Consider the following 21,654-nt stretch of genomic DNA (forward strand, 5'->3'; position numbering starts at 1 on the left):
AGCTCATCCACTGTGCTTTGATTTTTATAGAAATTTGCTTTTTTAATGTTTGCGGCTCGGCGGTGAGATCAAAGTTTATGTTGCAAGCGGTATGGTTGTACGTACAACTTTTTGATAATTATTTGAAAAAATAAGAGGAAAATCATGTTGAATTCTTTGATAGGGCATGGTTGTGCAAAATTCTTGCAATTTTTGTGATGCATTAAGTTAAAGGAAAGCTATGTTCCCGATTAAAATCTTAGTTGTAATATTTAAAATAGGAATATTTCGTAAAGGACCGCTTTTATTTTATATAGAAATTTTTCCACCATTTGAGCATTTTCTTTTTCGAACATATTACCCCTAATAAATAAGTTCCAACACAGATGGTTGGTTACCGTATTCAAACAAAACACGGTATATTTGGAAACAAATGAATTGCCATTTCATGGAATTCTCTCTACCTACCATCTTACTGGTGTTTCACTTCGTTGTTTTGATGGAAGAAGAAAGCGTGAATTATACCCCTCCGCACAATACTAATTTCATTATTGAGGGAGCTAAAAATTCATTAATCTCCTAGGGAACGAAAAAAAACTTTTGGGCTTAGGAAGACGAATTGTAATGACATGTTTGAAGACTGGTAGTGGAGAAAGAATTTTTTGTAACCAGTTTCTCAGATCTTAGTATGGCGTCCGATTGCGTAACCTTTAATTCTATTACATAAGGTATTTCTTATATTAATTATGGAGTATCACAAGAATCTATCCTTGGGCCAAAGTTATGTCTGCCATACGTAAATGACCTTCGCAATTATTTGTCTAAAGCAGACGTGATACTTCACACAGATGACATTTGTATTGGTACTACCTCAGGAAGTACTATATCTTTCTTATAATAAAAGTAAAAATACACTTAAAATTGAAGAGTGGTTTACTGCAAATGGATTAAGTCTAAACAGAAAAAAAGCGTTTTAATGGTATTCACTTTAAAACCTTACAATTAGAGAGCGGATTTTATGAAGTTTGCATATCCGTTATTTTTTGCATATAATTCTTGATATTTAATATGTGAACGAATCATGCTAATTAAAAATGAATACAGCTATAAAAAAATTGCATATTTGCATATATTTGCCTTCTGCTGCATATTTCACGTAACGAGTGCATATTTTGCATTTTTATCAATTTTTGTACTAATTTGAAAAAAAAAAAATGTCGTTCTATCGGCATTTATCTAGAAAAACGAAATTTCATGAATCACATTACAAATATAGTCCTGAGCTTCAAATAACTAGTAAAAGTTTGGGTTTTATCGTAGTTTGGAGAAACCACCGGGTGTTAAGCCATTCTTCCAGGTAAATTCGGGCTCTAATTACTTTTGGAAATACCATCCATTCCCAATATTTTTGTTCGTTACTTAAGCGTATTAATGGTATGTTTTATGGTGGTCGAAGGGACGTTACCCTATTATTTTTCATCGTGAGTTTGCATTGAAAGCATTTAAAGCGATACAGGTGTGTCAATATGTCGACGATAACTCTAATTAATTTATGGATTAAACCTTTTCCTGAACTTATTCTTCAAGAAGGAAGTCAGTTTTGTCCCGCCTGCTCTAAACTGGTAAGGATTTTTATACATCTGTGGACGTAGTACGCACTTTTTCTACTTGCAAAGGCATATTTTAGAATCACCGGAAAAACTTTTTGTTAGAATATTTCGAAAAATATTTAAAAAAAATTGGTCTAAAGAGTTTGGACAGTACTTCCCTCGCTGTCGGAAACTTGACGACTGCATGCCTATTATGTTTTTTTTTTCTCATTACATTTTTGTAGTGGGAATTTAAAAAAAAATTGTGATGACGTCATCAACATTTTTGCAAGGACACGTATATCAGTTGGGATAGATGTAGTGTAATACTAAGAATAAAATTATTGTGTTCCCAAATTTTCGGGAAAATGAATTGGGTCGTTTTGAATATTGATTTCTTATAATCAATAAAATAACGAAACAATTTACTCACGTATACGGCGCCGGTGTGTAATATCTAGAGAGCAGATTTCTGTCGGGCTAGGCAAGGCCAAACTCGGTACGGCTCGCACGGGATGCGAATTCATTGCCGTTGCGGACTGCACTTCGTTTATTTGAGATTAGAATAACGTTGTTTCGTTGCACTCTGCTGTTAATTCCCGTTCTCATTTAATTAGCCGTTTGATTAATAATTCGTTAATTATATTTATGGAATCCAGCACGTCCCCCCCTATAATCGTGACGTAACCCGACAGAAATCCGCTGTCTAGTAATATGAGTGGCAACTGAAAATCGTTTATGTATAAACATTCTTAATTTAAGATGACAAGCGTAACAGCATACGTGAGAGCCAAAGAGAGAAACTGTAAACAAAACGACCATCGGTTTTATTGCTTCGACTTCCGCTTATTATATAAAACATTGCGTTTTATTTTAATTCTTGACGGTGAAATTCACAATTGGTTGATTATAAACATGTCTATTTCGCATTCGCGGAACCAAGTGACCGCATTAAACAAATGCAGGTCTGTAATGTTAAAGTCGATGTAAATAAGCGTGCTACTCTTATGTTTCAACCGAGTTTTTCCTTTAACAAATTTTGTGTCTACCAAATTAGGTTGGTTGGGGTGTAATTCTAATAATAAGTGTTGCCTTTAATTTAATCAATAAAATAAATTTACTTCATTAATTTTTTTGAACCACCTCTTAACAAAATCTAAAAAATATGAATGGAATGATAAATCACAAGTACAAACTCATCATACTTTTTGCATTTTAGATAGGATTTATTCAGCAAAATTTAAGGGTGACGTCATCAATTTTTTTAGGAGGGATGAACAAATACATTTTGAACAAAAGTTTACCATGCTTATAATAACTTTAAAATATTCCCAAGATTTCAAAACATTCGGTTTTGTAATTCCTGATTAAATCGATAAAATAAATTCACGCCTTCATTAATTTTTTTGAGTCACCCTGCATATGCAAATCCAAAAATATGAATGGAATGATAAATCACAAGTACAGACTCATCATATTTTGTACATTTTAGAAACGATTTATTCGGCAAACTTTTTAGCTGACGTCATCAGTTTTTTGTAGAAGATAACCAAATATATTTTGACTAAAAATTTATTATGCTCTTTATAACCTTACAACATCTGCAAAATTTCAAAGCATTCGGTTTTGTAGTTCCTGATTAAATCAATAAAATAAATTTACGCATTCATTAATTTTTTTGAGTCACCCTGTATATGCAAATCGAAAAAATTTGAATGGAATGATAAATCACAAGAAGAGACTCACCATATTTTGTACATTTTACATAGGATTTATTCAGCAAAATTTTGTGGTGACATCATAAATTTTTTAGGGGGGACGACCAAATACGTTTTGATCAAAAATTTACCATACTTACGATAATTTTAAAATATCTTCAAGATTTCGAAGCATTCGGTTTTGTAGTTCCTGAGTAAATCAGTAAAATAAATTTACGCTTTCATTTATTTTCTTGAATCACCCTGTATATGCAAATCCAAAAAATATGAATGGAGTGATAGATTACAAGTACAGACTGATCATATTTTGTACATTTTAGATATGATTTATTCGGCAAATTTTCGAGCTGACGTCATCAAGTTTTTGGAGGGGATAAGCGAATATATTTTGACTAAACATTTATTATGCTCTTTATAACCTTAAAGCATCTGCAAGATGTCAGAGCATTCCGTTTTGTAGTTCCTGATTAAATCAATAAAATATATTTACGCATTCATTAATTTTTTTGAGTCACTCTGTATATGCAAATCCAAAAAATATGAATGGAGTGATAAATGACAAGTACAGGCTCATCATATTTTGTACATTTTAGATATGATTTATTCCACAAACTTTTGAGCTGACGTCATCAAGTTTTTGGAGGGGATAAGCAAATATTTTTTGACTAAAGATTTATGATGCTCTTTATAGCCTTAAAACATCTGCAAGATTTCAGAGCATTCGGTTTTGTAGTTCCTGATTAAATCAATAAAATATATTTACGCATTCATTAATTTTTTTGAGTCACCCTGTATATGCAAATCCAAAAAATATGAATGGAGTGATAGATCACAAGTACAGACTCATCATATTTTGTACATTTTAGATATGATTTATTTCACAAACTTTTGAGCTGACGTCATCAAGTTTTTGGAGGGGATAAGCAAATATTTTTTGACTAAAGATTTATGATGCTCTTTATAGCCTTAAAACATCTGCAACATTTCAAAGCATTCTGGTTAGCAGATTAAAAATTAAATTTCAAAATATTGTTTTATAATTTTGATTTTTTTTCCAAAAATCTGGACGTTTCGGGTGAAAAGTCGATTCAGAGTTGTAAACTACATGTGTAGGACTATGTTATTTTATACAATTGAAAACCCATTTACTATGTACAATTTTGAAGTGACGTCATCGCATTAGTGGTGGGGATGATTAGACAAATTTTGGTTAGCGTTTTACCATCTACATGATATTCTTAATATAAGTACAAAATTTCACAACAATCGGTCGAGTACTTTCGGAGATTATCTGTCTAATAAAAATCCGGGACGGCAGACGGACAGACGGACGGACAGACGGACGGACAGACGGACAGACGGACAGACGGACAGACAGACGGAAATGGGAGACCTATTTCTTCGTCTTCTAGGGGTCATGAAAGATCGAGAAAACGTAAAAGTAGAGAGTCGGCCGACGGACTCGATTACAATACTTCCTTTGCTTACGCTCGGGAAGTAATAAATTGTTACCAAAATACTTATTAGCAATTAAATAGTGGATAACTACTATTTTTCAATTTGTTCTATTTATATTTATTACTTCCCGAGCGTAAGCAAAGGAAGTATTGTAATCGAGTCCGTCGGCCGACTCTCTACTTTTACGTTTTCTCGATCTTTCATGACCCCTAGAAGACGAAGAAATAGGTCTCTCATTTCCGTCTGTCTGTCCGTCTGTCCGTCCGTCTGTCCGTCTGTCCGTCCGTCTGTCCGTCTGTCCGTCCGTCTGTCCGTCTGTCCGTCTGTCCGTCTGTTGTCCCGGATTTTTATTAGACAGATAATCTCCGAAAGTACTCGACCGATTGTTGTGCAATTTTGTACTTATATTAAGAATATCATGTAGATGGTAAAACGCTAACCAAAATTTGTCGAATCATCCCCACCACTAAAGCGATGACGTCACTTCAAAATTGTACATAGTAAATGGGTTTTCAATTGTATAAAATAACATAGTCCTACACATGTAGTTTACAACTCTGAATCGACTTTTCACCCGAAACGTCCAGATTTTTGGAAAAAAAATCAAAATTATAAAACAACATTTTGAAATTTAATTTTTAATCTGCTAACCAGAATGCTTTGAAATGTTGCAGATGTTTTAAGGCTATAAAGAGCATCATAAATCTTTAGTCAAAAAATATTTGCTTATCCCCTCCAAAAACTTGATGACGTCAGCTCAAAAGTTTGTGGAATAAATCATATCTAAAATGTACAAAATATGATGAGTCTGTACTTGTGATCTATCACTCCATTCATATTTTTTGGATTTGCATATACAGGGTGACTCAAAAAAATTAATGAATGCGTAAATATATTTTATTGATTTAATCAGGAACTACAAAACCGAATGCTCTGAAATCTTGCAGATGTTTTAAGGTCATAAAGAGCATAATAAATGTTTAGTCAAAATATATTTGCTTATCCCCTCCAAAAACTTGATGACGTCAGCTCGAAAGTTTGCCGAATAAATCATATCTAAAATGTACAAAATATGATGAGCCTGTACTTGTCATTTATCACTCCATTCATATTTTTTGGATTTGCATATACAGAGTGACTCAAAAAAATTAATGAATGCGTAAATTTATTTTATTGATTTAATCAGGAACTACAAAACCGAATGCTTTGAAATCTTGCAGATGTTTTAAGGTTATAAAGAGCATAATAAATTTTTAGTCAAAATATATTTGGTTATCTTCTACAAAAAACTGATGACGTCAGCTCAAAAGTTTTCCGAATAAATCGTATCTAAAATGTACAAAATATGATGAGTCTGTACTTGTGATTTATCATTCCATTCATATTTTTGGATTTGCATATGCAGGGTGACTCAAAAAAATTAATGAAGGCGTGAATTTATTTTATCGATTTAATCAGGAATTACAAAACCGAATGCTTTGAAATCTTGGGAATATTTTAAAGTTATTATAAGCATGGTAAACTTTTGTTCAAAATGTATCTGTTCATCCCTCCTAAAAAAATTGATGACGTCACCCTTAAATTTTGCTGAATAAATCCTATCTAAAATGCAAAAAATATGATGAGTTTGTACTTGTGATTTATCATTCCATTCATATTTTTTAGATTTTCTTAAGAGGTGGTTCAAAAGAATTAATGAAGTCAATTTATTTTATTGATTAAATTAAAGGCAAGACTTATTATTAGTATTACACCCCAACCAACCCAATTTGGTAGACACAAAATTTGTTAAAGGAAAAACTCGGTTGAAACATAAGGGTAGCACGCTTATTTACATCGACTTTAACATTACAGACCTGCATTTGTTTTATGCGTTCACTTGATTCCGCGAATGTGAAATAGACATGTTTATAATCAACCAATTGTGAATTTCAACGTCAAGAATTAAAATAAAACCCAATGTTTTATATAATAAGCGGAAGTCGAAGCAATAAAACCGACGGTCGTTTTGTTTACAGTTTCTGTGTTTGGCTCTCACGTATGCTGTTACGCCTGTCATCTTAAATTAACAATGTTTATACATACACGATTTTCAGTTGCCTCTGATACGTAGGTATACGTGAGTAAATTGTTTCGTTATTTTATTGATTATTACAAATCAATATTCAAACGACCCAATTCATTTTCCCGAAAATTTGAGAATATAATAATTTTATTCTTAGTATTACACTACATCTATCCCAACTGATATACGTGTCCTTGCAAAAATGTTGATGACGTCATCGCAATTTTTTTTTAAATTCCCACTACAAAAATGTAATGAGAAAAAAAACACAATAGGCATGCAGTCGTCAAGTTTCCGACAGCGAGGGAAGTACTGTCTAAACTCTTTAGACCAATTTTTTTTTAGTATAACAATATTATCTTTAAAAAATTGGTCTAAAGAGTTTAGACAGTACTTCCCTCGCTGTCGGAAACGTGACGACTGCATACCTATTATGTTTTTTTTTCGCAGTGGATTTCAAAGAATTCGGTTTTGTAGTTCCTGAGTAAATCAATAAAATAAATTTACGCATTCATTAATTTTTTTGAGTCACCCTGTATATGCAAATCCAAAAAAAATCAATGGAGTGATAAATCACAAGTACAGACTCATCATATTTTGTACAGTTTAGATAGGATTTATTCGGCAAACTTTCGAGCTGACGTCATCAATTTTTTGGAGGGGATAAGCAAATGTATTTTGACTAAACATTTATTATGCTCTTTATAACGTTAAAACATCTGCAAGATTTCAAAGCATTCGGTTTTGCAGTTCATGATTAAATCAAAAAAATAAATTTACGCATTCATTAATTTTTTTGAGTCACCCTGTATATGCAAATCCAAAAAATATGAATGGAGTGATAAATTACAAGTACAGACTCATCATATTTTTACAGTTTAGATAGGATTTATTCGGCAAACTTTCGAGCTGACGTCATTAATTTTTTGGAGGGGATAAGCAAATATATTTTGACTAAACATTTATTATGCTCTTTATAACCTTAAAACATCTGCAAGATTTCAAAGCATTCGGTTTTGTAGTTCCTGATTAAATCAATAAAATATATTTACGCATTCATTAATTTTTTTGAGTCACCCTGTATATGCAAATCCAAAAAATATGAATGGAGTGATAGATCACAAGTACAGACTCATCATATTTTGTACATTTTAGATATGATTTATTCCACAAACTTTTGAGCTGACGTCATCAAGTTTTTGGAGGGGATAAGCAAATATTTTTTGACTAAAGATTTATGATGCTCTTTATAGCCTTAAAACATCTGCAACATTTCAAAGTATTCTGGTTAGCAGATTAAAAATTAAATTTCAAAATGTTGTTTTATAATTTTGATTTTTTTTCCAAAAATCTGGACGTTTCGGGTGAAAAGTCGATTCAGAGTTGTAAACTACATGTGTAGGACTATGTTATTTTATACAATTGAAAACCCATTTACTATGTACAATTTTGAAGTGACGTCATCGCATTAGTGGTGGGAATGATTAGACAAATTTTTGTTAGCGTTTTACCATCTACATGATATTCTTAATATAAGTACAAAATTTCACAACAATCGGTCGAGTACTTTCGGAGATTATCTGTCTAATAAAATCCGGGACAACAGACGGACAGACGGACGGACAGACGGACGGACAGACGGACGGACAGACGGACGGACAGACGGACGGACAGACGGACGGACAGACGGACGGACAGACGGACGGACAGACGGACGGACAGACGGACGGACAGACAGACGGAAATGGGAGACCTATTTCTTCGTCTTCTAGGGGTCATAAAAGATCGAGAAAACGTAAAAGTAGAGAGTCGGCCGACGGACTCGATTACAATACTTCCTTTGCTTACGCTCGGGAAGTAAAAATTGGTCTAAAGAGTTTAGACAGTACTTCCCTCGCTGTCGGAAACTTGACGACTGCATGCCTATTGTGTTTTTTTTCTCATTACATTTTTGTAGTGGGAATTTAAAAAAAAAATTGCGATGACGTCATCAACATTTTTGCAAGGGCACGTATATCAGTTGGGATAGATGTAGTGTAGGGAGCAGTACGGCTCAGATAGCCCCTAGCGCGGCACAGCGATAATGCTCATGAAGCAACGCTGTCCGCAGTCACTTTGTGGATGGGTGGCCAAGATCGCCATACCTATCTGAGCGGCTCGGTGCGTCTCCCCCCTCGACACCCAATGGGTAAAAGAGGGTAACAGATTATATATATATATATATATATATTAGGGTGATTCAAAAAAAAAAAAATAATTTTTTTTTTCGTGCAAAGAGGTTCAAAAGTTTCTTTTCAACGTAAAAAAATACCAGTTAAAATTTGAGCTCTTAATATTAATATTAAGACCGTCCGCATCGCGTTTTTCTATTTCCCATAAGAATAACATGGGAAAATTTTTGTTTGCACCTTCTGATTTTTATTGCTAGCCCGTCGTGTGTCGTGAAAAAAATTCAATCACACATTTTTATAGAGAATTGAACGCTCTACAAAAAGTGTCTCCTATGATTGTGCGAGAAACCTGATAGTTGAAGAGTTATTTTAGGCTAAAGTTAAATTTATCCAAATTTTGACGTTTTTGATGCATTAGAATAAATTTGATGGTCTTATTGGAATAAATCACCACAAAAATTTATACACATTTTAAATTTAGTTTTTTAAACAGTAATTGTTTATAATTTTATGCTATAATAAGGCCAGTAAAACTCTTTCCGAACATTTTCAGCATCAGTGGGTTAAAAAATCATAGTCAGGTTTCTCGCAAAATCATAGGAGACACTTTTTGTAGAGCGTTCAATTCTCTATAAAAATATGTGATTGAATTTTTTTCACGACACACGACGGGCTAGCAATAAAAATCAGAAGGTGCAAACAAAAATTTTCCCATGTTATTCTTATGGGAAATAGAAAAACGCGATGCGGACGGTCTTAATATTAATATTAAGAGCTCAACTTTTAACTGGTATTTTTTTACGTTGAAAAGAAACTTTTGAACCTCTTTGACACGAAAAAAAAATTATTTTTTTTTTTTGAATCACCCTAATATATATAGATGTAGTGTAATACTAAGAATAAAATTATTATATTCTCAAATTTTCGGGAAAATGAATTGGGTCGTTTTGAATATTGATTTGTAATAATCAATAAAATAACGAAACAATTTACTCACGTATACGTATCAGGGGCAACTGAAAATCGTGTATGTATAAACATTCTTAATTTAAGATGACAGGCGTAACAGCATACGTGAGAGTCAAACAGAGAAACTGTAAACAAAACGACCATCGGTTTTATTGCTTCGACTTCCGCTTATTATATAAAACATTGGGTTTTATTTTAATTCTTGACGGTGAAATTCACAATTGGTTGATTATAAACATGTCTATTTCACATTCGCGGAACCAAGTGAGCGCATAAAACAAATGCAGGTCTGTAATGTTAAAGTCGATGTAAACAAGCGTGCTACCCTTATGTTTCAATCGTATTTTTCCTTTAACAAATTTTGTGTCTACCAAATTGGGTTGGTTGGGGTGTAATACTAATAATAAGTGTTGCCTTTAATTTAATCAATAAAATAAATTGACTTCATTAATTTTTTTGAACCACCTCTTAAGAAAATCTAAAAAATATGAATGGAATGATAAATCACAAGTACAAACTCATAATATTTTTTGCATTTTAGATAGGATTTATTCAGCAAAATTTAAGGGTGACGTCATCAATTTTTTTAGGAGGGATGAACAAATACATTTTGAACAAAAGTTTACTATGCCTATAATAACTTTAAAATATTCCCAAAATTTCAAAGCATTCGGTTTTGTAATTCCTGATTAAATCGATAAAATAAATTCACGCCTTCATTAATTTTTTTGAGTCACCCTGCATATGCAAATCCAAAAATATGAATGGAATGATAAATCACAAGTACAGACTGATCAAATTTTGTACATTTTAGATATGATTTATTTGGCAAATTTTCGAGCTGACGTCATCAAGTTTTTAGAGGGGATAAGCAAATATATTTTGACTAAACATTTATTATGCTCTTTATAACCTTAAAACATCTGCAACATTTCAAAGCATTCTGGTTAGCAGATTAAAAATTAAATTTCAAAATTTTGTTTTATAATTTTGATTTTTTTTCCAAAAATCTGGACGTTTCGGGTGAAAAGTCGATTCAGAGTTGTAAACTACATATGTAGGACTATGTTATTTTATACAATTGAAAACCCATTTACTATGTACAATTTTGAAGTGACGTCATCGCTTTAGTGGTGGGGATGATTAGACAAATTTTGGGTCTTAAATCGTATAAAATAACATAGTCCTACACATGTAGTTTACGACTCCGAATTCAGTTTTTACCCGAAACGTCCAGATTTTTGGAAAAAAAATCAAAATTATAAAACAACATTTTGCAATTTAATTTTGAATCTGCTAACCCGAATGTTTTGAAATGTTGCAGATGTTTTAAGGCTCTAAAGAGCATCATAAATCTTTAGTCAAAATATATTTGGTTATCCTCTCCAAAAACTTGATGACGTCAGCTCAAAAGTTTGCCGAACAAATCCTATCTAAAATGTACAAAATATGATGCGTCTGTACTTGTGATATGTCACTCCATTCATATTTTTTGGATTTGCATATACAGGGTGACTCAAAAAAATTAATGAATGCACGAATTTATTTTATTGGTTTAATCAGGATTTACAGAACCGAATGCTTTGAAATCTTGGGGATGTTTTAAAGTTATTATAAGCATGGTAAATTTTTTATCAAAATGTATTTGCTCATCCCCCCTAAAAAATTGATGACGTCACCCCAAAATTTTGCTGAATAAATCCTATCTAAAATGTACAAAATATGATGAGTCTGTACTTGTGATTTATCATTCCATTCATATTTTTGGATTTGCATATACAGGTGACTCAAAAAAAATGATGAATGCGTGAATTTATTTTATCGATTTAATCAGGAATTACGAAACCGAATGCTTTGAAATCTTGGAGATATTTTAAAGTTATTATAAGCATGGTAAACTTTTGTTCAAAATGTATTTGTTCATCTCTCCTAAAAAAATTGATAACGTCACCCTTGAATTTTGCTGAATAAATCCTATCTAAGATACAAAAAATATGATAAGTTTGTACTTGTGATTTATCTATCATTCCATTCATATTTTTTAGATTTTCTTAAGAGGTGGCTGAAAAAAATTAATGAAGTCGATTTATTTTATTGATTAAATTAAAGGCAACACTTATTATTAGAATTACATTGGACCAACCCAATTTGGTCGACACAAAATTTTTTAAAGTAAAAATTCGGTTGAAACATAAGGGTAGCTGCCCATTCACAATGGACATAAGACATAAAAACGAGCGCATAACATAATTTACGTTTTTGGTTTGTGTCTGGCTTAAGTGGGATTTATAAACTTGCTGTTGACGTTGAAGTTGCCGCTGCAGTTGCTGTTCCCGCTGACGTTGCTGCTAGAGCTGAAAATTGTCATTTATAAACTCCGTTGGCAGTTGCCGTTCGCACAGGCCGCAGCAGTCAAATCCAATTGTGAGGTTACGTTTTCATGTCAACAATGCACAAACACCGACAGAAAGCTACAATGATGGCAGGTTTTTAAAATATCAGGGTTTCGGTGAACAGATGATTAGGTGGTTTAATATTAGTGGGCCTCATTATTTGATTTTGAAATTTGATTTTCGTGGAATTAGTGCTGTCAACCAGAAAAAGGTCCCGCCTACTTCAGGGAATTTTCTTTCAAGTTGACAGCACTGCACACCACCTCAATTTGATTGGTTGAAAACCCAACGTCAACGGCAACGTAACGGCGAAAGATAAAAGTTGGTCATCTCGAACGTCATCCCAACGGCGTGCCAACTTCCAACGGCAACGTCAACGGATGATATAAACAACGCATACGTTTGCTGTATATTTATCTTCCAACGGCAACGTCAACGGCGAACAGCAACGTCAGCGTCAAGTTTATAAATCGACCTTTATGCTTATCTACGTTCACAGTGGACAGAGTGAACTTTGTAAGAATTGTTAAACTGCGCAAACGCAGAACGGAATAACTCCCTGCTAAACATAGAAACGGCTAACCTCAAACTGAGTCAATCAAAATATCTAACCTACAATTTCATACGATATTCGAACTTGACAACTCGCAGTACAGAACACACTCGCAGTGAGAAGCTTTGATTATAATTTATATAATATTATCAAAGGTGTGAAGTGCCAACTGTCAAAGGGAATTCAATAGCAGCATTCAAAAGTCCCTAGATTTTAACATAATTTTGACATAATTCGTGCACAAAGTTGAACTTATTTCAACTTTGTGTACGCACACAAGGATTACATAAAACGTTCATAAGCATAAGAATTACGTTCGTCCACTGTGAACAGGGGTACACGTTTTCCATCGTTTCAACTTTACGTATTTATGTAAGCTTTATGTACTTGTTATGCCTTATGTCCATTGTGAATGGGCAGTAGCACGCTTATTTACATCGACTTTAACATTACAGACGTGCATTTGTTTTGTGCGCTGTCTAGGTTCCGCGAATGTGGAATAGACATGTTTATAATCAACCAATCGTGAATTCCACCGTCAAAAATTAAAATAAAACCCAATGTTTTATATAATAAGCGGAAGTCGAAGCAATAAAACCCATGGTCGTTTTGTTTACAGTTTCTCTGTTTGACTCTCACGTATGCTGTTACGCTTGTCATCTTAAATTAAGAATGCTTATACATAAACGATTTTCAGTTGCCTCTCACCGGCGCCGTATTCGTCAGTAAATTGTTTCGTTATTTTATTGATTATAACAAATCAATATTCAAAACGACCCAATTCATTTTCCCGAAAATTTGGGAATACAATAATTTTATTCTTAGTATTACACTACATCTATCCCAACTGATATACGTGTCCTTGCAAAAATGTTGATGACGTCATCGCAATTTTTTTTTTAATTCCACACTACAAAAATGAAATGAGAAAAAAAACACAATAGCCATGCAGTCGTCAAGTTTCCGACAGCGAGGGAAGTACTGTCTAAACTCTTTAGACCAATTTTTTGTAATAAAACGTATGCTCGGGAAACCTGTTTTTGTAATTTGTAAATGAATTTAGTTCGGTTATTACGATTTTTTTTAATTTTTGGAGCATATGCAATTGCTTATCTCTGCATATATTAAGAAAGTTACTGCATATTTGTATAAATTTGATGCATATCATATGATCATATTTCCCAAAATTTGGTGCATATTTTCCGCTCTCTACTTACAATATTATATATTTGTATCCCTATTCGAGATCTACTAAATGTGTAGGAGTTTTTATCAATAATGTGCTTGCTTACTATGGACATGGTAATTAACTAATTAATTTAGCTGACTGCCCAAATTTGAAGAAATACTTCTCTCCGAAGATATTAAACAAATGATATTTTTTCAAGATGTTTGCTCACTACTTATTACACTCTAGAACATTGCTTTCTTGATTACTGTACTTAAATGTAAGGAAATGCGTATATTTCTTTATTTAAATTCGTACATATATAAATTAATCCCGAATTCTTCATTACAAGCGAATTTTTACCTACAACGGTAACAACATAGGGTTATGCTTGAAAATATTATCTAAACGACAGGAAAGTTACGGTGTATGTATGGCAGATACAAATATTTTTGGACACTTAATCTAGTTACTTCTTGTTTAGTGAGTGCAGTGCAAACACGTTTAATTTTGCTTGTAATTTCACTACAGATCAATTGCTTAAACATAAAAAGTAGCCAGTTGCCCTATGGACCCGATTACAACACTTTTTTAGCTTACGCTCGGAAAGTAAAAATGAATCTCAGTCGACGCCACGATCTCCCCTCCAACGAATGTAATTGTGCAATGTGCAAGACCAGTTAATTAACGATTTTCTAATCTGAGACGTGAAATTTTGCCGAATTCGTCAGCGTGTGTTATTTTTGTTTTACTGTTTATAAATTCACAGTTCATTATAGTATAAATTAACAAGAATCATGTCAATGTTCATTCGCTTATTTCAGGTTCAACTTATTTTTTAAACAATGCTATTTAAAGTTCTGAATATTTTAACTTAAATTATCAGTTAAAATAGTTTATTTTTGGCTTTTAAGCTAACCTTAAATGTTAATTCATTTTAGAGAAAGGACCTTGAAAATTATCATCAGTTAAATTAATATCATCGTGGACTCGAAATAGGAGTGTATTTTATGCTGTTTTTGTATAATTTGTTATTACGTCCGGACTATTTTCTCACTGCTTGAATTTGAACATTTATTCCCGAATTATCATTTTGATTATGACCGCATTTTTTATGTGCTTTATATTATTGTTATGCAGATGAAGTTTAATTTTTGATTAATCATTAACTTGATTTATTGCAATTTTTAAGCTCAGGTAAATTCTTTATTGGTTAAAATTGGTGACATAGTGTGTAAGATTTATTTTGCTTGTTTTGGAGCAAATTTATGTTTAATGCGGTCACCTGTATTAATCAATGTCAACGCAATAGTAAACAAAGATAAAGAAAGAAAAGAAATAGTCAACACTAACCTTTATACTCCAGGCGAAGAACATATCTATAGAGATAAAGATTCGAATGTACGAGACAATGATACGATGAGTTGTGTTATACCCAAGTGAAATACGGACCATGAATGAACAACAAGAAATAAAGTTAGAAATATGAAGAAAGCTAGTTGGTTATAGGATATCAGATAGAGGATACATTAAAAGGTGTTAGAAGTTGGACAAAGCAAGAAAAAAAGAAAATTACGGTCAAATAAGAGAAGGAAACAGCGGAATTCGAGAAAATGGGAAAAATAAAATATATTATATTATACAAAAGGAGGTATACGACCAAAGCCTAAGCTTATGTGGTCGTGTGCAACTTATAAAGGGATATAATAGAGAAAAGAAATGAAATAAAGAAAAATAAAATAAGAAAAGTTATGGAGCATAAAGCCTGTTCTTGAATGAGTTGAGACGGGAAGCCTCAACGGGGGCGGCGGGAAGATTGTTCCACGAATAAAAAATGCGGTTTGGAAGGAAGTATTGTCTGTGGCGTGTCCTGTAGGTTTGTTTCTTGACCTTGAATTTGTGTCTTCTTAATCGGGCATCGGTGCTTAAGGAAAATAGATCACCTGATTGTGTAGACCGCGAAAGCAAAAGATCAGATCACCCCTATGTCTGCTGCCTTCAAAGGTTGTTAGTTTTGACATTCTGAGGCATGCTTCCTACGGTGGCCGAGTGGCGTAACGCTATACAGACTCCAATACGTTACGATCTCGTATATATTGTATACTCCATACAGGACCACAATATTCCAGAATTGGGAGCGCATAAAGCGTGTAAAGCTTAGTAAACCTAGCAGGAGAAGGATGCGTGAAGGTCTTCGAGAGCAGGAATAAAGCGGATTTTGCTTTTTTGCAAATAGAGTTAATATGGGAACACCATGACAAGTCCGATGTTATCTTTATGCCAAAGTCTACGTAGAAAGAGACTGATTTGAGGACAATTCCATCAAGATGGTATGCATACATGGGATTCTTGGATTCCAAGTGAAATACCACACATTTGTCAGCGCTAATAGGCATTTGCCAAACTGCACTTTAATAAGACAGACGATTGATGTTGGTTTGAAGGGTCTGATAGGCATGAGTCGGATTGCCATAGAATTTCAAGTCGTTAGCATAGAGAGAGGATTTAGTAATGAGAAAGCAGAGACAAATATTAGGAATAGGATGGGACCCAATACGCATCCCTGTGGAACCCTACTTACAACTGCTTTAGTAAAAGATAACGTATTTCCCGCTTTCACTTGGAAAGATCTGTTATTTAGATAGGTAAATTGCTAGAGGAAAGATCGCCATTGATCCCAAAGTGTTTAAGTTTGATAAGAAGTCTTTCATGTGGGACCTTGTTGATAGCTTTGGCGAAGTCTACATTAGGACGTGATTTTCAAGTGAAAAAGTCCAGTCATTAATATATGATGGTAGATTGGTGGAAATCGACCTTCCACCAATTTCACCCGATGGCATCTGTAGATGGAATATCCAGGTAGTGATATGACTGAGTCCGGAATGTCAGTTCCAAGCCAAGTTTCTGAAATAATGATGCAAGGAGGAACAGAATTTTGATAAAGCAATGTAAGATCACAAAATTTGGAAGTTAAGGAACAGATTTTTGTGTAGCAAATAGAAAATTCCGTAAATATTACGAGGTTACTTAGTAGTTATGATTTGTGGGATTCTTCGAATATACTTGATTGTCAGAAATGTTTCGAAAGCTTCAATACGTGGTTCCAATGCATCTCTCACTTGGTTGAGCCATCTGTGCTGGAGTTTTGTCGTCTGTGATTCGTGTATTTTTTAAGATTGGAGCAGTTGTTGAAGATTTATTTTTTAGAATTTTACGAGTATCCGGAACACTACTGAAAGCTACCTTAACAGCTCCAGGTTTGCCATTATTTTGTACAGAAGCCCCCAATCTGATACTGTCAAGTGAAATAATGCCAGATCCAGCCCAGCAGTATAAAAACTTTGTACTAAATACCATATTTCACCGATTATAACTAGAAATAGCCACTTACACTTGCACTTTTTAGGTACTGTTCAAGCTAGGTTGTTCAATACTCAAGTTTGAGTACAGAAACCAAGGGTCTACAAGGTCTATAGATTTATACGTATTATAGTGACATAAAACTTGTGAAATTATAGAGCTAGTTACTTTGAAATCTTGAGTGTACTTTAAAACGCGACTCAAAATTTAATGCTTCGTTGCCTATGGTTTAATAATCCGCCTTTGTTTTTAAAATGATGGGCTCTTAGAAGGATATAAATTTATGTAATGAATATTACAGGGAGTTCATTAATTCATTTCTACTAAGTACTAAGTAAAATGAGAGGCCGATTGTAATAGACTTACTTGTCTGGACGAATGATTAATAATAATTGCATATGGTCATAGTGTAAATATATAAGTTTCTCGTTGGCAACGGTGTATCTGATCTGATCTTAAGAGTGCTTCATTTGTTAAAAGTGGTAGTCTTAAAGAATTCGTAAATTAATAATCAGTTATATTTTTTATGATGGCATACCTGAATGTCAAATGGACTATCTAGAATGACAACTAGCAGTGCTGCCAATAATAATTCAGAATTGCGAACACAAAAATTTGTTTTAATTTTATTAATAGTCACCCGATGTAACATTCCCAGTATTAATTTCTTGGATACCACACAGTTTTTATATAAAATTTTGTAGGGTAAGGAAGACTACAAGATCTGTTTTAAATACGTTTAGCTTTCATAATATATTTATATAATTATAAGTTTTATTTCAGGAACTGGTACAATAAAGCAAATATGTCTTTCGTATTAATCATCAAATACTAGGTCCTCTAAGCTGCAGCGCATGTGTAATCGTTATAAATTTGAGCTTGAGGACAAACATTAATAAATGGATACAAAACATCCTTAGCAGTACTGTACTCTTTGCACGTGTAGTACTCCTGCGGCTTATTCTCCAGATGATCACTCTGACTAATCCTCGTACACAATGGAACGGGATAATCGCCTTGCGGGCATACACCATTTGGCAGAATAATGTCGCAAAGTCCGGTACCAATATTGTAGCCAAGTCCTTCTTCACATTGATTGGGGTAGGCTTGCAAGGTGTTTTTTACTTGGACGCATAAAACAAACTTGTTGCAATAAAAAGGATCCGGGAAGATACCTACAGTTTGACAGGGAAACGCCAAATCTGCGATACCATCGCAAATGGGATCTTCTGCGTCAGTGCACGCATTGTTGATACATTTTTCGCCGGAGTCGCAAGTTTGGATGTTCTCTTTTGTATAAGTGTTTCCGTTTTGCATGCATGCCACGAGACTGGTGCAAGTTTCACAGAAAAGTCCAGAAGTAGTACAGTTTTTGGGTGTTTCAGCCGTTTTGGATAGAGCCACGCGGTAGTCCACAAGGTCTTTGGCTTGGCCAAGAGCCAGAAGCTGAAACAGAAAACATGGTTAGTTGGCAAATAATACAGTTCCCTACATATGTATATAGGGAATAATTTGTTATACTTATATCTATAAATATTAAAAATCTATTTGTACTTACCCCAACAATAGCAAGCAACACTTTCATTTTCGGTGACGGTTTATGGTCTGTAAGTTCATCTACTGTGCTTCGATTTTTATATAAATTCGCTTTTTTTAATGTTTGCGGCACGTCGGTGAGATCAAAGTTTGTGTTGCAACCGTTGTCGGTGTAGGTACAACTTTTTGATAATTATTTGAAAAAAATAAGAGCAAAATCATGTTGGTTTGTTCGATAGAGTGTGGTTGTGCAAAATTCTTGCGGTTTTTGTGATGCATAAGATTGAAGAAAAATATGTTGCTGATTATAATCTTAATTATAATTTCTAGAATTGCAAACAATAAGAGATAGCTTTTGCTTTTAAGTTTACTGAACTTTATTGAATGTGAAACGCAGAAAATTTTCATAAAACAGGCTTTAAACATATTCTTATTTGTACTGAGTATGTAGCTTGAGTCCGAAGGGGCTATTACTCAGTACATAACACTGTTGCTAAAATTTGTAACGGCATTTGATTGTAATACTGTAAATAAGTAAATAAGTATGTCTATATTTTTTGTCGCAACGAAAGCTATTATCTCACTTTTTTTTTATTTTCACGTTTCTTGTAGAAATATTGAGTTATTTAAGTAAAGAAACGTGTATTAGTTTTATTTCAATTTTCTCATACTTTTTTTAACACATATAATACAAATTTTGAATTCACCAGACAGAATATTTCAGACTTGTTTTTGAATAAATTTCACTGGTAGTGCTGAGCAGTGGTGAACGAAATATACTAACTATTATTTGATTTGTAAAGAAATAAAAATTGATCGTAGGTTATTTCGATAGATTTTCCCTGGCCCTTGAAGTATAATCCAACAAATCTCATTTCTTAAAAAAAAAATCGTTTTATGATAACCTCTATTAAGTAAAAACCAGCGGCATAAATAACACCCCAGCAGCCCCTGCACCATGGAAGTATAAATTCCGAGAGGGCGCCGCACTTGTATGGACAATGTAATACAGGGTGTCCCAGAATTCGCGCCATTCCCGTGAATGACATGTTCCCTGTCCCGAACTGTGCCGTAATTCGCAAAAAGAATTGTCCAGGCTTTAACCGTGTGAGAACTGGAAGGCGATTAAGTTGACCAATAGAGAGGCTGCTTTTATATCCGAACGTTTCTGGGTTCAAAGTTACCTATGCCAAGGACAAAAAATCCGGTAATACTAAAGTTGAATGAATTTTTTCCGAATCCCCCTCCGTCAACAAAAGGAAACAGAAGTGTGGTTATAAATTTAATCATTTTGACAATTGTTTGTCATAAACTGTCACGAAGTTCATCATTGACCTGAACAGACGCTTCTGCGCCAAAGATGACTGATTAATGTACACTGAGACGTCAAGGTTTATTTTAAGGCAAGTAGCATGGGACAGAAGTTATTTCTGCTGCCATTCTAGTTAAATTGTGTTTAACTAGGCTGTACATGCCATAAAAGAAGCTGTTTCATTTCATCGTAGGCAAATAATACATTTATTACTATTCTACATAGTGTAGATATCGAAGAGCAGGTATTAGAAGTCATTTTCTTAGAGCCCCGTGAATAATATGTTGTTCTTTTTAACGAAAAGTAGTGCATTTTCAGAATTCACTATGCATCATATCCCTGATATTAAGTTTATCGTTATTTCTAAAAAAGAGTACCACATGTCCATTCAAAGAACGTTATTAAGTGTACTAAAACATAAATATCGCTTTTGGTTAATCGGTGCTTATGATTTTCAATAAACAGTATCAATTTTTACCGAACAGCTTTGTTGCTGATACCTAATCTAAGCAACGAAAAAAGAGACGAGACTCCACTTCTCTGGTGTATTGAAATCATAGGTATCTGCTGTGGTGTCAATCATGTGGGGGAGATACTGAAAACGGAGACTTATTCAAGAATAATATTGATGTTGCACATGATGATTTAAAACAGTTTCTTTAAAGTTGTGAGTACTTTCTAGAGATTGAAAAGAAACGAATAAAAAATGTGACAAAAATCGTTTAGTTGCATTTTTTGTTTTAAGAACAATACAAACTATAAACAAATCAGTACCAATACCACTAAGATATTGATGTCTTAGTCATACTAGTACCTATAAAGAATATTTGGAAATGATGTTAATTTATGGAGAATGTAAACGCTCTGCAGCCACTGCTGTGGGCGAATATACAGGTCTTTTCCCCAACCATCGGCTCCTTGACTAGCATGTGTTTCGTCGTTTGTTGCATCCAGCAAAAGAAGATGGATCTTTTTAGCCTATTCGGAAAGGCCTTTCTGGGGCTACACGGATTATTATTATTATCCACATTTCGCTAACGTGAGAGCATATCAAGAGCAATACTATTAATCTATGGGCTGGAATCGGGTAGTCGGTTGGTCCCAGATGCTGCACTCTCGTGTAATGGTAAGGATGCAGTCTTCTCTCTTGAAGGATACGATGAGTAGTCGATCTTGAGCATCCACTCATTTGCTCTACGCAGCGGACACTTCTCCTAGGATCCGCTTCCATCAATATTATTCTTGAATAAGTCTCCGTTTTCAGTATCTCCCCCACATGATTGACACCACAGCAGATGCCTATGATTTCAATACACCAGAGAAGTGGAGTCTCGTCTCTTTTTTCGTTGCTTGGATTAGGTATCAGCAACAAAGCTGTTCGGT

The 21,654-nt window shown here is 33.8% G+C and overlaps 1 protein-coding gene across 1 annotated transcript; it reads right to left on the reverse strand.

Annotated features, from left to right (window-relative positions):
* Positions 1-18,161: 18,161 nt before the first annotated feature.
* Positions 18,162-19,111, reverse strand: LOC135132780 (uncharacterized). The gene is made up of 2 exons (XM_064060977.1): positions 18,982-19,111; positions 18,162-18,869 (listed from the first exon to the last, which is right to left on the reverse strand). Exons 1-2 carry the CDS (start codon positions 19,006-19,008, stop codon positions 18,264-18,266), a joined length of 633 nt encoding a protein of 210 aa, XP_063917047.1. The 5' UTR covers positions 19,009-19,111; the 3' UTR covers positions 18,162-18,263.
* Between the last annotated feature and the right edge of the window lie 2,543 nt (positions 19,112-21,654).

Source organism: Zophobas morio, unplaced genomic scaffold (assembly GCF_036711695.1).
Source record: "Zophobas morio isolate AGI-343-1 ecotype UQ-CSIRO unplaced genomic scaffold, CSIRO_AGI_Zmor_V1 ptg000021l, whole genome shotgun sequence".
In the NCBI taxonomy this organism is placed as follows: Eukaryota; Metazoa; Arthropoda; class Insecta; order Coleoptera; family Tenebrionidae; genus Zophobas; species Zophobas morio.